We start from the raw sequence: 19,230 nt of genomic DNA on the forward strand, positions 1-19,230 counted from the left end.
GTGTCCATCTACAACAACCAAAAAAAATAATAATAATAGAGACGCGTGGTTCTTTTATCTTGAAGAACTCAAGATTTGGACGTCTTTTTCATTTTCATTATAATCTCTAGGGCTCTACAGGGAAGAAACAGGAAAACACCTTTTGTTGTGCTCCCTTTACAAAACAGGATAGAATGTAGAAACAAGTAGTCACTAGATTTGTCCAAGATTTTCATCGTGGGGAAAGACGAAGATGAAGAGATACTGTTTGGGACCCCATTTTGCACATTCCTGTAAAACCCAAGTTTTTGAAGTTCTCATCATCATTGATGGTTGCACTCTTAGATTTGTTTAAACTTGATAGATAAAGGTTGAGGTCCTGGTGGCCTAAGGATTTTAGAAAATTTGAAGATATTTCACTGAAAGGAAGCAACTTAGTAATGGTTTTCTAGTTTATTCTAAAGCACACAAAAACGGCATTCCTATCAGTTTCTAGATTTTTCAGTAAGAGTCAAATCTTTGTCCCTACACAGGGCGAGTCCAGTGTTAGAGACCCCACTTTGCTTTCAGGAATGGCAGACAGTTTTCTGAACCCCTCCCTCTTGTGTGCTGGGTTTACCACACTTTGTGCTTTTGTTTAACTAGGTTTATTTTGGAAGTACTTGGCTCAGCTCTCTTTCTGCAAGCCTACGTGATCCAGACAGACTTGGCTCACAGCTCAATTTCGCAGGTCAGTTACACAACAAGTAGGAGGAACTTTGATGATACCAGGCTCCAGGGGAAAATAGCACAATAACACCAAGAGCCAAGAGGATGAGCTAATGGCTCTAGAATTGAACTTAGGCTGTCTTGCCAGTGTGTCCTTCTCTCCCAAAACAATAGGAATGTGAATAAGAATATAGGAAAAGGAGCAAGGGAAATGTTAGGAGGCACAATTAAGGACCCTAAAGAATGTCTACAGGAGCAACACATACGCAGCAGGTCAGCTTTCTGTGCTTTCATATATATTGTCTAGGAAAATGGTGGACAAGTGCAGTCTACTCTGGAAAAACTGCAAATATTTGGATGGTTTGTAGGTTTGAAGCCAGGTGGTCCTACTTTTGAACTTGGCTATAAAACTTGGTAGTTATGTAACTGGTCAAATTACGTAAGGTTCCTGGGCATTGGTTGTCTCACCTCTGAGATGACAATAAGGATTTTGAATAGGGAGGGTTATATTGAGGAGCATAGATCATGTTTGTAAAGTGCCTACCTAGCCAAGCACCAAGCATGAAATGAACAAGGTCTAATTATTATGATATAATGTGTCTGCTTATGCTTCAGCTTCTATCCTCAACAAAAATATTTAAAATATGAGGTTGAAATCATCTGACATTTTATCCATCATAGCCAGTGATTTTCAACTCTGTACATTAGAATCAGAGCGCTTCTTAAAAATGCTAGTGCCTATAGGGCCTGATGGTGCATGCCTATAATTCCAGTGACTTGGAAGGCCGAGGCAGGAGGATTGCAAGTTTGAGGCCAGCCTGGACAACTTAGACAGACTCTATCTCGAAGTAAAAAATAAAACGGGATGAAAAGAAATAGGGCTGTAGTTTAATGGGAGAACTCCCCTGGGCTCAACTCCTAAATAAATAAATAAATAAATGGGATGCCTGAGCCTAGCTTCATAGCAATTAAACAAGGAACATTGGCATTGGTATCAGCAAAGTATTTTATGTCTCCCAAGTGATTCCAGTGCACACTCTGGGGCTGAGAAACACTGGCCTGTCCCATTTAATGTGGGTTTCTAGGAGCAGAGAACAAGACTAATATTTATCTTTATATCCTCATTCTTAGCCTATGTAGAGGCTCAGTAAATATTTCTTGACCTTCACTCAAAAACAGAGAAAGTTTTCCATATTCCCCAGACTTGCCTCCTGTGAGCCAATGCATTTTTTGGGCAGCAGATGAAAGCAAGGGATAACAGCATTGTTACTCTCATGATGGAGCTTTGCAAACAGGAGAAAAGAAGGGGTGAGCCCTTTCAGCCACCAGTTTATGTGTTGGCCACACAGTATTGATCACTGATACCCTTTCCGAATACATTGGGAACTGTATTGGGAAATTCCATCAGTTAAAATAAAAATTTAAAAAAGTGACTTTCTTCAACAGGACACTAGCAAGGTCAGAGGGGCACAGAGAAATCCTGCAGTGAAGCTCAGTGGGCACACATTTGTGGCTACACCCTCCCTGAAGATCTGAGAAAGGTTATTTCAGAAATTCCCATGGATCCCAAAATCTATGGATGCTCAAATTTCTTATATAAAATGGCATAATATTTGTATAGAACCCATGCAATCCTCTCATATGCTTTAAATGATCTCTAGTTTACTTACATCTAATATGATGTAAATGTTATAAGTAATTCTTACACTATTTCGTTTAGGGAATAATGACAGGAGAATCTGTACATGCTTAACACAAACACATTTTTTTTTCCTGACTATTTTCAATCCATGGTTGATTGAATTAAAAGATGAAGAACCCACAAATCTGAAGGATCAGCTATGTTTTATGTACAAACATGTGACTTGAAAGTTTAGAATATACCAGCAACAGCAGGGTGTGGTGGCACATGCCTGTAATCCCAGTAGCACGGGAGCCTGAGTCAGGAAGATCGCAAGTTCAAAGCCAGCCTCAGCCTGGGCGAAGCACTAAGTAATCCAGTGAGACCCTGTCTTCCCCAGTATTTTATATATATATATATATATATATATATATATATATAAAACTGGGGCTATTGCTGATATATATCAGCAATAGCCCCAGTCATTGGCATGGTGAGATTGACTCCATAATTCATAATGATCATCTTTTTCATAGGCACATGGTAAGTAAGACTATACCTCCCCACTCTGTGATCTTGGGCATGATCATGTGACTTGCTTTGGCCAAAAATATGTGAGCAGATGCTACAAGTGCCACATCCTAAAGAAACCTTCAAGAGCTGTCTGTGCTTTGCCTCTGCTGTGACAAGGCAGTGGCTGCTCTCTCATTTTCTGAATTCAGGACTAGGCAGAGTGGAGTTCTCAGTTGATCCAAGATGAAGGTGTAACATGAGAGAAATAAACTTCTGTTGCTTGAGATTAATGAAACTTTATTGCAAATCATTGGGATTTGTGGATTGTCTATTACCACAGCACCACAGCACAAACCTGTCCACCCTTATGCATAGGTATTTATAATAAAGAGCTCCTAAGCCAACTATTTCCTGTGTAAAGACAGAATGTCGAACAAAGTTATACAAGATTGTTCACAATTGACTATTTTCAAACTACTCTATCACTTTGCATATGCATAAAATTAGACAATTTTCAGCTACTTCTCTAATCCTCTGTATCCCCATCTGTGAAATGGTGGATTGTGGATAAGAAAACACATCAGTTCCAGGAAGAGTTGACAAAATGCCAGGTAAATGATAATGCTCTATAAATATTAGGTTAAACAGACCTATTATTTGTGGAACAAATTGAACAAATGATGGGAAAGCAGAAATCATAAAAGTATGCCATAAATATTTGCTAAATGAATTAAAGAAAAAGTGCAAAATGAATGAGAGACAAAGAAACTGGGAAATGTCAGCTGCAAATTCTTTCAACTTTGTACTCTTTGTAAAAGGTTCTATAACTTCTTAAACCCCACCTGGAAATGAGGTATCCTTTAGAGAATGGGGAGAGAGGAATGTGCTAGTGAAAAAAAATTTTAAATGATCAGTTTATGTTTTTTAAAGTGGAGCTTGCCTCTCTTTTCTTCAGTAAAATGCTTTGTTTTGTTTTGTTTTGTTTTTGTACAGGAGATTGAACCTAAGGGTGCTTAACCACTGAGCCACATCCCCAGCCCTTTTTATATTTTATTTTGAAACAGCTTCTCACCACGTTATTTAGGACCTTACTAAGTTGCTGAGTCTGGCTTTGAACTTGGGATCTTCCTGCCTCAGCCTCCAGAGTCGCTGGGATTATAGGTATGTGCCATCGCACCTGGCTCTTCAGCAAACTTTTGACAGTGCATTTATATTCTAGACATTCATCTGCAACTGACTATATTTGGTCTTTCACAGAAAAAAAAGGCATTTTGAATGTCTCTTCCCATGAATCCTTGGAGATGATGGTGTGTAGCCACTGGGGTCATGCACTATAAGCTGGCTAAATGGCACATGACACACAGGTCCCTGGAAAGAAGGCTCTATATTGCTGAGTTCCAATTTTAGAATCAGCAACTTTCTTCCAATTTAAAGGAGATACTGTGCTTGAACAGATTTTATTCTGCAATACCTTTGGTTTGGAAGGTGCCCAAACTGTTTGATGTTGTTCTTGTTTCTCTGAAAGTTTGTGGGAAGGGTCTGTGGGAGATGAGGACAAAGTAAAATAAATGATGATCTAGGATTACAACATGTGATTCAAAAACTCTGCATATCTGCTTCAATAGAAAACTAAAGGGAGAAGTTCATGTCTCAAACGTCTCCGATACTTTTTCTTCCATGAACTAGGGTGTCAGTCTTTATTGATAGGAGAATGAGAGAGTAGCAAGTAAATGAGGTTGGTTTTCTCAACCCAGGATCCGAAGCTTGGATTTCACATGGGTTATGGTGGAGGGCAGAGGAGTGTCTCTGGCCAATCAGACCCTATGATAGAAATTCCTTTCCTAGACTGCAAAAGAGTCCCTCATGGAGGTGAATGGAACTGGAGAGAAGTAAAGTGGTGGGGACAAGCCAGAGCTGATTGAAAACATGCTTGTCTACTTTCTCAGTTTTGCTGCTGAGCAGATCTCCCCATCTGCTCTGTTCCACCTAAGAGCCTTCCAGATGTAGGCTCTAAAGGCTCATAGGGTGACCACTGACACCAATTTAATTTGCATGAGCATTCTGAACATTTTCAGTCTGATTGGTAAATTCAGTTATGTCATTGGGCACAAAGCTGTAGCCAAAGAATACAATGACTGTACTGTGTATGGCTAAGGAAAGGGGCAGAAATAAGACTTATTTTACCTTTTTATTATTCCAAAAAGCAAAATTCTCTGCTCTGGAGTTAGAAGCGAAAAACATTAAGTGGCATAGATAGAGAAGTCATCAAACTCATGAATGTTAGTCTTGGGCTATCCTGGGTCAAATCCTGGTTCTTATAGTTACTAGTCTAATAAATTTACACACGGTGCTTAAGTGTTCTGAGCTTGATTTCTTCATCTGCAAAGTGAGAACAATAATTATAACTACTTCTTAGAGTTAAGGGAGGTAATATACTTAAAGAACGTAGCATAGCACATGGAATATTGGTAACTGTTCAATAAATGCTAGCAATTAAGTTACTGTTTTAGTTATACTATCCAAAGATGGAAGAAAGGGGCATTAATGGAGTGCATTCTAACATTGAAGGCCTTTTCTTTTAAAGTCAGATTTATTGATATATTATTTTCATAGTGTAACATTCACCCTGTCTGGACACAGTCATGTTGTTACCCCAATAATCAAGATAAAGGACATTTTCAACTGCCCTAAATAGTCCCCTCAACTAATTTTACGATGATTTGTATAAACTACAGTCATTTGTTCAGACTTCTTTAGAGGTTACCTAGCGTCTTTTTTTCTGTATTAGAACCCTGTCTGAAATAACACATTCTGTTCAGTCCTCAAGTCTTCTTAAGCTCCTCCTGTATGTGACAGTTTCTCACTCATGTCATGAGCTTAGTTTTGAGGAACATTCTGTAAAATACCTCTTTATTGAGATTTGCCTAAATGGCACATGACACACATTTTTCTCATGATGGGACTGGAATGATGGGCCACATCTTCTAGGGAAGACCACAGAGGTAAAAAGCACTATTCTTAGCACATGCATGGAGGCTGCATACCATCAATATGATTTACCACTAGTTGATGTTGACCTTGATCAGCTCTATTAAGTCAGTGTTAGTAGAGTTCACCATTGCAATCTCTAAGTCACCATGTGTAGCCCACACTTAAGAAGTAGGGAGTAAGGCTCAGACTTCCCTAAAAGAGGAGTACCTAAATGCGTTATTTGAAATTTGTCTGTGTGTCAGATTACTTAATTTCCCATAATATTGTTTTCCACATAATATTGATTTTTCTTTCCGACTACAGGCCAGTTGTACAGATATCTCAAACTCTGGATTTATCTTGTGATTATCCTCAAGCAAAATAAGGTTTTCTCAGTCTCAGCCTTCTTGATGGTTTGGGCCAGGTGATTCTTGTGGATATTTTCCTGTGCATGGTGCAGCTGCATTTCATTCTTGACCTCTACCATTAGATGCTAGTAACAACTTCTCATTCATGACAATAAAAATAATCCCCAAACACTGATAAGTGTCCCTTGGTATCATAATTGTCCCCAGTTGAAAATTACTGGTCTGGATGCTTTAGTCAAAAATACCTGATGATATATCTGCTTGTTAATGTATCACATCAGGAGACATGGCGTCAAGTTGCATGGAGCTAATAACAGTGGTGCTAAGTATAATAACTTGTGGAAGTTGGTAATCAGCAAATCTCTTCATTGTAATCAACTATTAATTCTGGTGGTACTTTAATTCTGTGTGATTATCCTGTTGCCCAACGATTTTCCACCCAATGATTTTAGCACATGTTGGGAATTTAATGTTTCTCCCTTGAGTCAATACACTGAGGGATGCAAAATGATGATTTCCTAATTTTTTTCCTTTGCCAACTTTTCTGAAAAAAAAAGCTTTCCTTTTTATTCTATTCCCCTCCCTCCTCCTTTTCCTTCTTTAAACACCACTATTGATGCATAGGTTTTTAAAATTAATTGTATTGTATTTCTGCATAAAAAGCATCTCAGTGCTCAAGTTGTCCCAAATTTGGCCAAGGGAAGACCATTCACACAAATTACTGTGCCGTTTGTTATGAATATGTTAAACACATGGTTTAAATGAAGATTGTACAAATGTAACAGGGGTTCACTTGATGCTTTGACTATATCCCTTATGGCTTTGAAACTTCCTTTCCCTGACCTTCTTTTCCCTGATCTTCTCCTTCTTGGTCTCTCCTCCCTAATCTCATTTTCTCTGAATCACCCTTATAAAAGCCCTCCTGTTCCTGCAGATGCATAGAATAACAGCCCTTGTGACAGAAGTCCCCTGTGTCCTTGTAATTGGATTGGCACTGGGAAAAGAACTGAGCTTGCTTTTCTGCCCGTGGATGCCGCCGAGAAAGCATCGTTAAAGGCTGTCCTCCTGCTACCGTCATGTCTAAATCAGAGTCCCCTAAAGAGCCGGAACAGCTGCGGAAGCTATTCATCGGAAGGCTGAGCTTTGAAACAACCGATGAGAGTCTGAGAAGCCATTTTGAGCAATGGTGAACACTCATGGATTGTGTGGTAATGAGAGATCCAAACACCAAGCGCTCCAGAGGCTTTGGGTTTGTCACTTACGCCACTGTGGAGGAAGTGGATGCAGCCATGAATGCAAGACCACACAAAGTGGAAGAGTTGTGGAACCAAAGAGAGCTGTCTCACGAGAAGATTCTCAAAGACCAGGGGCCCACTTAACTGTGAAAAAGATCTTTGTTGGTGGTATTAAAGAAGACACTGAAGAACATCACCTACGAGATTATTTTGAACAGTACGGGAAAATTGAAGTTATTGAAATCATGACTGACGGAGGCAGTGGAAAGAAAAGGGGCTTTGCTTTTGCAACTTTTGATGACCATGACTCTGTGGATAAGATTGTCATTCAGAAATACCATACTGTGAATGGCCACAACTGTGAAGTGAAGAAAGCCCTGTCAAAGCAAGAGATGGCTAGTGCTTCATCTAGCCAAAGAGGTCGAAGTGGTTCTGGAAACTTTGGTGGCGGCCGTGGAGGTGTTTTTGGTGGAAACGACAACTCGGGTCGTGGAGGGAACTTCAGTGGTCGTGGTGGCTTTGGTGGCAGTTGTGGTGGTGGTGGATATGGTGGCAGCGGGGGTGACTACAATGGATTTGGTAATGAGGGAAGCAATTTTGGAGGTGGTGGAAGCTACAATGATTTTGGCAGTTACAACAATCAGTCATCAAATTTTGGACCCATGAAGGGTGGAAACTTTGGAGGCAGAAGCTCTGGACCTTACAGTGGTGGAGGCCAATATTTTGCCAAATCACGAAACCAAGGTGGCTATGGCAGTTCCAGCAGCAGCAGTAGCTATGGCAGTGGCAGAAGGTTTTAATACTGCCAGGTAAGAAACAAAGCTTAGCAGGAGAGGAGAGCCAGAGAAGTGACGGGGAAGCTACAGGTTACAACAGATTTGTGAACTCAGCCAAGCACAGGGGTGGCAGGGCCTAGCTGCTACAAAGAAGACATGGTTTAGACAATACTCATGTGTATGGGCAAAAAAAGGACTGTATTTGTGACTAATTGTATAACAAGTTATTTTAGTTTCTTTTTCTGTGGAAAGTGTAAAGCATTCCAACAAAGGGCTTTAATGTAGACTTTTTTTTTTTTTGCACCCATGCTGTTGATTGCTAATCATGACGCTGAATAAATGTGTCTTTTTAAAAATGTTCTGTGTAAATTTAGTCTACTCTGAAGCCATCTTGGTAAAACTTCCTCAACCGTGTGAAGTTGGAATTCATTCAGGATGATGCCAGGTTCAGAAACCTTGGTGTAGTTGTGACCTTCTGAAGTTCACCATTGAAAAGGTCACCCAAACAATCATGGAATTATTTGGTTATAAAAATGATGGTTTGGCATATCCTATGCAATATCTAAATTGAATAATGGTACCAGATAAATAATAGATGGGAATGAAGCTTGTGTATCATCCATTATCATGTGTAATCAATAAACGATTTAATTCTCTTGAATGGAATGAAAAAAAAAAGGACTGAGCTTTCAGCAACACAAAGAGAGATACAATCAGAGAAATCTCCCATCTTCTTCAATCCTTATTTATTGGTTACCATTTTCATCAATTTCTCATTTATCCTTTCTTTTTTACAAAAAATAAATTTTAAAAGTAGTTACACATACTTTTTAGAAAATTATTTTGTATACTTTTTGCACCTTGCCTTCTACTTAACAGTATATAGTGTGAAATCACTTCAGTTCACGTGGATCTCCTTTGTTCTTTAAATGCTGGTTGAGAACTCCATTGGGTACATGCGCCTTGCTTGATTCAACCAGTCTTCTTCGAACAGATATTTAGGCCGCTCCCCCCAATAATTCACTACCACAAGTAATACCACTGTGAATTTTCTACTCACCCCTTACACAAACCTTTGCTTCTGGTAGTCTCAGTGATTCACAGTCAGTGCCAACCTGCTTGGTCCCGGAACGTGGATCTTGCCTCTGTCTAGCATACCATGCTGTGTACGCTTCAAGCCTGTATGTCACTTACTGGTCATTTTGTATGTTAGATCAACTGTTGCAGTATTGCAATGCTTGTGTTCAAATCACCCTTATTTTATTTAATAATCACTCCAAAGGTTCAAGAGTAGTGATGCTGGCAGTTTGCTGTAAAGTGTTTCCTTTAAGTGAAAAGGCAAACTTAACAGAAGAAAAAGAAAATCATATGGTGAAGTTGCTAAGATCTAAAGTAAGAAGAAACCTCTTATCTGTGAAATTGTGAAGAAGGAAAATGAGATTTGTGGTAGTTTGGCTGTTGTACCTCAAACTCTAAAAGTGACAGCCACTGTGCAGGATAAGTGCTTAATAAGATGAAAAAGGCGTAGAATTAAAGGGTTCTGTACTCCTCGTGGTGTCTGGCATCCACTGGGGATCTGTGGATAAGGGAGTGCTGAATGCTGTTTTAAATTTGTGAAGATGAGTACTCAGGTAAATCCTAGACTAGGCGTTGTGAGGTCAAAGCTTTTGTGCAGATGTATATACACTGCTAGTGTCCTTTCACAGTGGTTTATCTGTATTCCTACAAGCAAGAAATAAGAGTAGTTGCTTTTCTGAAGCCTTCCCTGTAGAGCTAGCAAACATGAATTTTTTTCCAATCTGATAGGTGAGAAATGGAATCTCATGGTAGTTTTAATTTGCATTCTCATATTATAATAAAAAAATCTTATGCTTGAGGCTGTTTGTTTAATGGGATTTTTTTTTAAAAGCACCCTCTTTCTTCATAGCTCTGTAACTTGGTCCATTTTATGCATTGAATATAACTCTTGCTGCTCTGCCACTGCAGCTTATTTTTAAAATGGACGTTTCTTTCTCTTCCTTTCTCCCTGCTCCTCCTTAATCTCTCCTCCTCCCTAATCTCAGGGGAAACAAGATACCTTTCATCCCATTTTAGTCAAAGTTATCTGTCCTTGAGGAATTAATTAATCTAGACTTTTGGGTATGGTATGAGAAGATCTCAGAAATGACTATCTCCCAAATTAACAAGTGAATTACAACTCCAACAGAGAACTCATGGAAGGTAGCCTTTGAATCACCTCTTTAACAGCCCCCTGTTCCTGCTGATGGCAGATTCACAGCCTTTGGGACAGGAGTCCCCAGTGTTTCTCCTTTGCTAGCCAAGCAATCAGACTTTTTCCTTTGGCTTCAGGGACAAGGACTGAGCTTTTGGCAACAGCTTCCTGGTACCACCTGAGATCAGTCTGTAGGTACTTCTTACCTGACTTTCTCTGTTAGTTTTTTTTTTTTTTTTGGTGGGGGTGGGGAAGAACTGGAGATTGAACTCAGGGTCACTGAGCCACATCCCCAGCCTAATTTTGTATTTTATTTAGAGACAGGGTCTCACTGAGTTGCTTAGCGCCTCACTAAATTGCTAAGGCTGACTTTGAACTCACAATCCTCCTGCCTCAGCCTCCAAAGCCACTGGGATTATAGGCTGCAACACTGTGCCCAGCTCTTACCCAACTTTCTCAAGGAAGCTTCTCACTGGTGTATCTACCATAGTCCCATGCTGGGCAAGCACTATACTCCCAACAGACCCCCCCCTTATTTTATGAAGAACCTCCAATTATTCCTTTAAGTCACAGACTGCTTTTAAACTCATTAGACTGGAATTCAAAATTTGGTTTTGAACCACATCTCCAAATTTCTCTTTGACTATTCCCTAATATTTACCTATTTCTTCTGTAAAATTAGTACATTTAACATCCTAAAACCCATGGCAGAAATTCTTTCCTCCAAGCCTTTTTTCCTGCATTATCCAAGTTGAAAGACCCTCCAGAGGATAGCTCTATCCTCTTATCTTTATAAATTCCTTGCAAACAAAACTCCAATGCTCATCTCAGGTCTCATCTTCCTGGAAACTGTGTTCAACCACCTCAGGGCTCAGGAGTTCCTTTTTTTCTAAATTCTTTTGGTGTATCTGTGTGTTCTTTTATTTGTCACTCAATTGACATGACTTTTTTTTTTTTTCAATTCTGTATGCTTTTCCATACTATTTCATTTCAATGAACAAACATTAGTGGGTTTTCAATTCCTTTTTTTTTTTCTTTTCTCTTTTTTTGTAGTGCTGTGGATAGAACCCAGGGCCTCACAAATGCTAGGCAAGGGATCAGCTACTGAGTTACACCTGCATACCATCTCATTTTTAAAATTTTATTTTTGAGACAGAGTCTCACTGAATTGCACAGGCTGGCCTTGAATTTTTAATCCATCCTCCTGCCTCAGCTTCCTAAAGAGCTTGGGATTACAGATGTGTGCCACCACACCTATATTAATGAATTTTTTTTATTACCCCTTTCTGAGTCAAAATAAAAGCATGGTAATATTTATTTTTACTGACTAAGTAAGGAAGTAAAGAGGCCATATTGCAATTTGAATTAAAGTTTATAATTAAGTCAATGGTGATATAGATATGGGTCCCAAATCTTTGGTTATAAATTAAGTGTCATAAATATCACTGCATTCTTCAAATTAAAAAAATTAGGCAAAATTAGATAAAAACATATTAGGTAAAAAAGTTAGGTAAAATTACTCTATTTACTTTCCCCTTCAATTAGTAAAATATACAGTCTAGAATACTTAAGTTTATCTTTGTTAAAATTTTCATTCAAGACACTGATGAAAAAGACAAAGAATTTGACATCAAATACTCTTGAAACATAAGAGTATTATAAAAAATCCTGTTTGTTTACAGCTTGATAAAGAAATCTAACCCTGTAATAATAAAAACGCCCTTGTTCCATCCTAGAATATCAAATTCAATATTTTCTTCCAGACAAAACAATACTTTTTGGTTGTGGATTTAGCTTTCTCTTTTTTTGGATTGACAAATCCCTAACTCCACCCTGGAATAAGATAAAATGCCCATCAATCTGGAATTTTAGTTTTTCATTATTAGTCGTAAAAGACAAATATTAATCTACAGTGCACGAAATATCTGGAAAGGAATAAAAAACCCAGGAAATATCTCAAGGTTCCCAATAACTATTTATTACATAGCAGAGATAAAATGTCTCAAAGTGGCTGATTTTACTTCTCTAATTCCTCTAGAGATGGTCTAGACTTGGTCCGCAGAAGAATCTACATTTTTAAAATGGAATAAAGCTAAGTTCTCTCCATAGGATGATGTTTTGTTTCACAAGAAGAATCACAATAAAATCAACAGTAAATTGTTTGTGCCTTTTAAGTTCATATACTTTCTTATTAATATTATGAAATACATGCTTTCTTTAAATCTTTCTAGTATTCCACAAAAAAAATAATCACCTATTTTTCTATATTTTTGTCTCCTCTCCTTGGACCATACACAAATTTTGATTACAGAAAACATAAAATCTAAATCCCTGGGTCTCCTAAGCCATTTATCTCTGTTTTGAATTTGGACAACTCTCAAATTCAATCCACAAAACATTCATCCAGACGTTCCTTTAGTTACAATGAAGTTACCTCCTGATAAACTTCTAAACTAAAAATGTTAAGTTATAAATGCATTTAAAGTTCCCAACCTAAACTTACCTAGCTTAGCTAAGCCCTACCTTAAACAGAAAACATACATTAGCTTATAGTTGGGCAAAATCATCTAGTACAAGGGCTATTTCATAATAAACTGTGGAATGTTGTATGTAATTTATTAAATACCTGTGTCTGAAAACACTGGCAACATAGTAAGCTATACTGTGTTTGCTGTTTACCTTGTGATCACGTGACTGATTGGGCCCTGCGGTTTGCTGCTACTGCCCAGCATCATGAGAGAGTTTTGTACCACATATTGCTAGCCCAGGAAAAGAGCAAAATTCAAAATCCTAAGTTCAGTTTCTACTGAATAGGTACCACCTTCACACCAAACTAATGTTGAAACTTTATAGATCAAACCATCATAAGTCAGGGACATTTGAACAATAATTGTGCATTTATTATATCTTGGGCATGCTGTTAAATCTTATGGGAGCTGAGCTTATAAGTCACAGAGCTTATTCTCAAGTCATTTAATGTCTAGGCAGAAAGAGGCATACATACCAGATATCACACCAGTCAGCTGAAAAAGCATTACCACCAATTTATAAATAAAGGGAACTTGGAAAAGATCTCTCTATTGGAGAGATCAACAGAGGGTTCAGAAATATGGTCATAATTGAGTTCAACTAAGTCAATCTGAGAATATGTAAGTCCTAATACATAGAGAATATGAATCAAGAAAAAGTTTTGAATTGAAGGTAATTATCAGCATTTAAAATAAACTTGTCACTCTCTCTAGTGATCTTTAGTTGGTTTCTATATCTTGTCTGAACTTACATTAAGATATGATCTTGGAATTTGGTGGTATATCCCTCTTTGACATTGTGCATGCAGTCCAATGGTGCTGTGTGCTACAAACTGTCTGCATCACTCCTCTACCAGGAGCATGGGGGAAAGAGGAAGGAGACACCATTGATATGAGTGGTAGAATTACATTTGGTTTCTGTAACATGTCAGGGATTTCAACTCCATTGTCTCTAAGGATTGTCCTGCACCCAAGCAATAGAGTCATTCTATAAAGGAAAACCTCCCAATTTTTTCTTCCCACAAGCTTTGAGTTGCACACACTGGATGAGTGAGAGTAAGTTGGTATCTTTTTGCTTGAGTTTTTCATTGTCTTTCAAATCTGTCGCCTTGAGAAGGGGAGAGTCTCCGTCATCTTGCAATGTGGTTGCAGAGAGAGAGCCTGCCAACTAGCTAACGATCAGAGAGAAAGGTGCCACTGTTCTTTCTTTTCTCTCCACATATTTTATTGGTGTGTTATAGTTGTAGATAATGATGGGGTTTTTTTTGGTCACATATTCATGCCCACAATATAACAATAGAATTTGGCCAGTATTACTTCCTACCACTCTCTCCCCTTCCCTCCCAGTCGTTTTCTTTTACTGATCTCCCTTTGATTTTTTTTTTTTTTTTTTTTTTTGTGGTGCTGGGGATTGAACCCAGGGCCTTGTTCATGAGAGGTAAGCACTCTACCAACTGAACTATAATCCCAGCCCCATCCCTTTGATTTTTATAAGGTCCCAGCCTCCACACCTTTATTTTTCTTTTTCCTCTCTAGCTTCCACATATGAAAGACCATGTAGGCCCTTCTGAGACTTATTTCACTTGACATAATAATCTCTAGTTCAATCCATTTTCCTTCAAAATGACATAATTTCATTTTTCTTTATGGCTGAATAAAACTCCTTTGTGAACATATAGCATATTTTCTTTATCCATTCATCCACGGATGGACATGTAGGTGGGTTCAATAATTTTGCTATTGTGAATTGTGCTACTATAAACATGGGCATGCATAATTGGCTACAGTATGATGACTTTAATTCCTCAGGATGAACACTGAGGAGTGGTATAGTTGGGTTATAGGGTGAAACCACTGTCCTTTCTTAAACTTGATTTTCATCAAGACCAGAGGCCTATCTATTATCTCAAAAACATTGCCCCACGTGACCCTGTCGGTATTGAAGAAAACCTCCTCAGTGAATGTGGCTGGGCACACCAAGAATGACAACAATGAAGAGTTCTTTCTGAAGCTGGAACAGAATATGGGTGTGTTGAAAATGACAAAGCTATTTAAACTCTTTAAATAACAAAGGAAGGTGACATACCCAAGCTGCATCCCAGACATCCTTCCTCACATGGCAAGCATTCTTCATAGTCTGAGTCTTGAACTTCACCTGCACCGCAAGAGGAGTGAAAATACAACTCATTTCCACTGAGTGGAGACACATCGATTGCTATGAAAATATGGTGGCATGTAGCTTACGTAAATCATAGAGCAGTTATAAAATCCAAAGCCATCCTTGACAATATATGTGCCACACACTTTTTTATCTTCTTCTAATACTTCAATAGATTGAATCAGCTTGACTGGTACAAATACAACAAAGTAGGGCCACATGCCTGGAACTGGTTTTGAAGTGAAGCTGGTCTTCTTTCTTTCTTTATGAAAGAAATCAGCACTGCTTCTGGGGAAATGGAATTGGGTGTGTAAATTAACAGGCTCTGTCTTTCTTTTTATCTGTCCTGCCCTACATATTAAAAAAAAATCTTTTAAAATCTTTTACTACCTTCATTAACATTAAGCAGAAATAGAAATTCCTATCTTAATTATTCTAAAACATCTTGGTGCTTGTTTCAGCACCAGGCCAGGCATAATTCTTACACAGAGACAGAGCAATAGTCTGTGACATTCTTACCTAGAAAAGAGCCAAACCTATAAGTGCTGTTTTCTAATTTCCTTCTTCTCATATGAGATAACAAATTGGGCAATAAACAATAACAGATATGATTCACAGTCCGTTTTAATATCTTCAAGTGGTTTCAAATCAGGGAGGCTGATCCTCACTGGCTTCTCACAGCCTTTCTAACCAGGTGCTTTGCTGTCCCCTTCACAGAGGCACCATAGCATAACAAATTGGATTTGTTTCGACCAGGGTTTCATACTTGGTAATTGGGAAGAAGAAAACTGTTGGCCAAGACTTTTGAATTCTAATCTAATTTTTTTTCTCTAATATATCCCTTCTGCAAATACCCAATGACTTCTATGTGACTGGCTGTGTTTCTCTGTGCTTGGATTGAATCTGGGAAAACCCAGGATGAAGACATGTGGGGGAAGAGAGAGGAGCAGCTACCATTGTCCCCACTGGATATATGGAAGCATTCAGTCGTCCTAAGTGCTGATTTTACTATTAGGTGGTAATTTAAGTCTCCAGGACATACAGGGGTACAGACTGTCCTCCCATCTCCTGGTGCTGGGCAGGGGAGCCAGAATAGCCTCACCTTGTCCACACTCCAGCTTCCGGCAGGAGTGGTTGGTGGGCACTAGGAAGTAGCCGCTCATGCATCTTGTGCAGACACGTGGGTTGTGGCAAAGCTCACAGTTGTCTGGGCAGGGCAGGCAGACATGCCCCTTGGCAGAGTAGTGGCCAGCTGGACAGCTCTCTTGACACTCACCCTGATGCAAGAAGTGCTCTCGGCCATGTTTGTCTGACCAGTTAGAGGGGCAATGGAAAGAGAGAAAATATACAAAATCAGCCATGAAGCTAATATAATGTAGAACATTTTATTAAAAAAAGAAACGACCGAGTGCTTTTGTTCCTAAGGGACCAGAAGTATAAGACTGGATTTAATGAAAAGTGCAATATCTATATCCTTGTCGTTGAAAAGTTTTCCTTGCAGGGAATCATTTTGCAATAGTTTATATATTTGAATGAACAGCAACTACTATTTGGGATGTCATTGCAAAACCACAGACCATGTGAACAACTACAATTCAAAATGTGCTTCACTTTCCCAAGGGCTTTTTTGGTATCTGTGGAATCTCTTAGACCTGGGGGGTACAGAGATCCCATAGGAATAAACGCATGCTTAATGATGGACTTGCTTTATATAAGTTCAGTCTTTTAAAGTGATTTGGAAGTATTATCAAAATCACGTGCTTGTGTTAATTAAGGTCTGAATTTTTGCAAAGACATCATAATGATGGCCTCAATGAAGCAGTAAATCAAGCACACCTCTTTGCTCCTTTACATGCATTCCTGAGGGTTCGTGACTTCTGTCTACTTTGGGCTCTGGAAGGAAAGAATGGGCAATACCCACAGAATGACAGACTATGGGCATTTGTTCTTAGAGGAAGTAGAAAAATCTAATCAGTTACAAAGCATTACAATTAGCTACAAACAATTATGATCAGGTGCAAATAAAAATACAACACTAACAGTAGAATGAACCTAGAGGTCTTCTCCCAGCCTTCTCGAGTTTTTATTCTGAGTATGTTCAGGGTTTACATCTTCTCTGAATCAGATTTCACATATGGCCCTTCCTTGGAAAAGCAGCCAATCTGTGTTACCCATAATAACCAACCAGGTTCTAGTGATCACTCATCAAATAATCTAACACATGGAAATCCAAAACCATTCACCTTTAAGATGCAAAGCTGCCAAATTTGTACATAAATATAGCACTAACCTCCCTGTTGCAAGCAGAAATTGACAGTCATTGTAATATCAGATTGAACCATACATAATTTTTGACATTTGACTATTTTTATCTGTAGATGGATATTGGGATATTGCAAATATGAATCTACTCACCCATTCATTCATCATTAACAAATATGTATTTAGAACTTCTGGATGCCAGGCTGCCCTTAAGCCTTTGGACCACTTTCAAGTGATTTGCCCTAATATTTATTATTTAAGCAGTGCCCTAATTTAAATATACTTTTACAAATGCTTTGTTGAATTATGGACTCTCAAGCTATTTCTGCTCATTGTAATTTTATACCCGAAATCTGGTGCTTCCTGTGGGAGCAAGGGGAAAAAAGGAGAAATCCTTAGAGGTGAGGCAAAAAAGTATCAGTTGTTTTCAAGTTAGACTTAGAACCTTATTCTGCAGGTGAAGAAGAGTGCTTGAGAGTGTGTACTGTGCATCCGGTGACAACACACCTACAGACCGATGTAATGGAGTATGACACTCTGATCTGGTGGAACCTGGTATCTCAAGAGATCACAAGAGTGTCAATCTTACAAGTTATGTTCCCAGCGACTTCATGAAACCCTACCAAACTCCATTTCTACCCTGACTCCTTCACAAATAGTCTTGCTCTTCAGAACACCACAGCTTCTCCGATGTAGGATGGGAAGATGTGAGGGACAGCAGTAAGGAACCTACCTCTTCTCTGTCCTGCAGTTGGTCTACATTCATCCCTATGCCTTCCTGAGACATCAACTCAGGATCTAGAGTTTTAGGGGCAGCCTGGCATCCAGAAAGTTCTAAATACATATTTGTTGACTGATTAAATGAATGAGACAGTGAATTCATATTTGGCAGGGTTCAATTTCTTCCATATAGCCAATTGAATCAACCACCATAAAATTAAAAATTAACATCAATGGGCTCAGATATTATAGTAAATGTTCTACAATTCCATATTTATTATTTGGACATGGTTTTATTATTTGGACCCATTTGGGTGTTAAAATATGGGTTTGAAGAACAGAGATTGGAAGAACCTCAGTTTTTAAAACACACAGACCCTACAAAGAGAGCTCACTTAGATGCCTTGACCATGGTCAACTCTCCCCATGGGCTTGCTCCAGGATTATGTAATGATTTAGTCACACTTCTAAAGCCCAAGCAGTATGCCAGCTTGCTTAGTTATGGATAATAACAAATATTCAGCAATTTAAAAATCATGCTTAATATTTGGCTACTTGCCCAGGGTCTCCCAATATGAATTATTATAATAGTATGTAGCTGGTTCCAGCAATAGAAGGGCTCATATATTTTCTAGCTTCAAAACCTTCCATGGGATGTTGTGAGGTAAGAGTTAAAATACAAAGAAACTCTGAAAGAGGTTCAGCTTGGCGTTCAGGTGTTTCAAAGGGTAAATATCTGTTTACCAGAGAATCTCTTAACAGCTGGTTTTGTTATACCAGAAGGTAGACTAGTGTGAAGACATTGAAGTCTGTAGGAGGGAAGGAAGGTTGAGGATTGCGGGCATGAGGAAAAAGTACTGTCAGAAAAGATGAAAGAAAAGCTGAAAATAAACTTTATGAAGTTTACTTCCACATTTTGCTTACTGTAATTGGTTTAATTTATCTCTGGGTCTCATTTGGTAGAGGATGAACTGGAGGTGAATTTAGAGTGAACTGGACATCTGCATTTCCAAAAGGATTCATACCAAAGGCTTAATGAAGTTGCAATTCAATAAGAGATTAAATCTCTACAAGCTGGTGAGAGAGGCTTGTGTGGGTAGAGGGAACTCCCCAGACATAGGATTTTCAGCTTTTTTTTTTTTTTTGGTACTGGGGATTGAACTCAGGGACACTCAACCAC

At 38.7% G+C, this 19,230-nt stretch overlaps 1 protein-coding gene and 1 pseudogene across 2 annotated transcripts in view; one reads left to right on the top strand and one right to left on the bottom strand.

Moving 5' to 3' along the window:
- Positions 1–19,230, bottom strand: part of Pcsk5 (proprotein convertase subtilisin/kexin type 5) — a 432,587-nt gene that overhangs the window by 78,631 nt on the left and 334,726 nt on the right. For both annotated transcript variants that reach the window (XM_078047476.1, XM_078047475.1), the window contains exons 23-24: positions 16,171–16,377; positions 14,997–15,065 (exon numbers count right to left, since the gene is read on the bottom strand). In XM_078047476.1, the coding sequence (XP_077903602.1) occupies positions 14,997–15,065; positions 16,171–16,377 (276 nt within the window). The remainder of the gene's footprint in view (positions 1–14,996; positions 15,066–16,170; positions 16,378–19,230) is intronic.
- Positions 7,184–8,395, top strand: LOC101968724 (heterogeneous nuclear ribonucleoprotein A1-like; annotated as a pseudogene).

This window comes from Ictidomys tridecemlineatus, chromosome 4, assembly GCF_052094955.1.
Source record: "Ictidomys tridecemlineatus isolate mIctTri1 chromosome 4, mIctTri1.hap1, whole genome shotgun sequence".
Lineage (NCBI taxonomy): Eukaryota > Metazoa > Chordata > Mammalia > Rodentia > Sciuridae > Ictidomys > Ictidomys tridecemlineatus.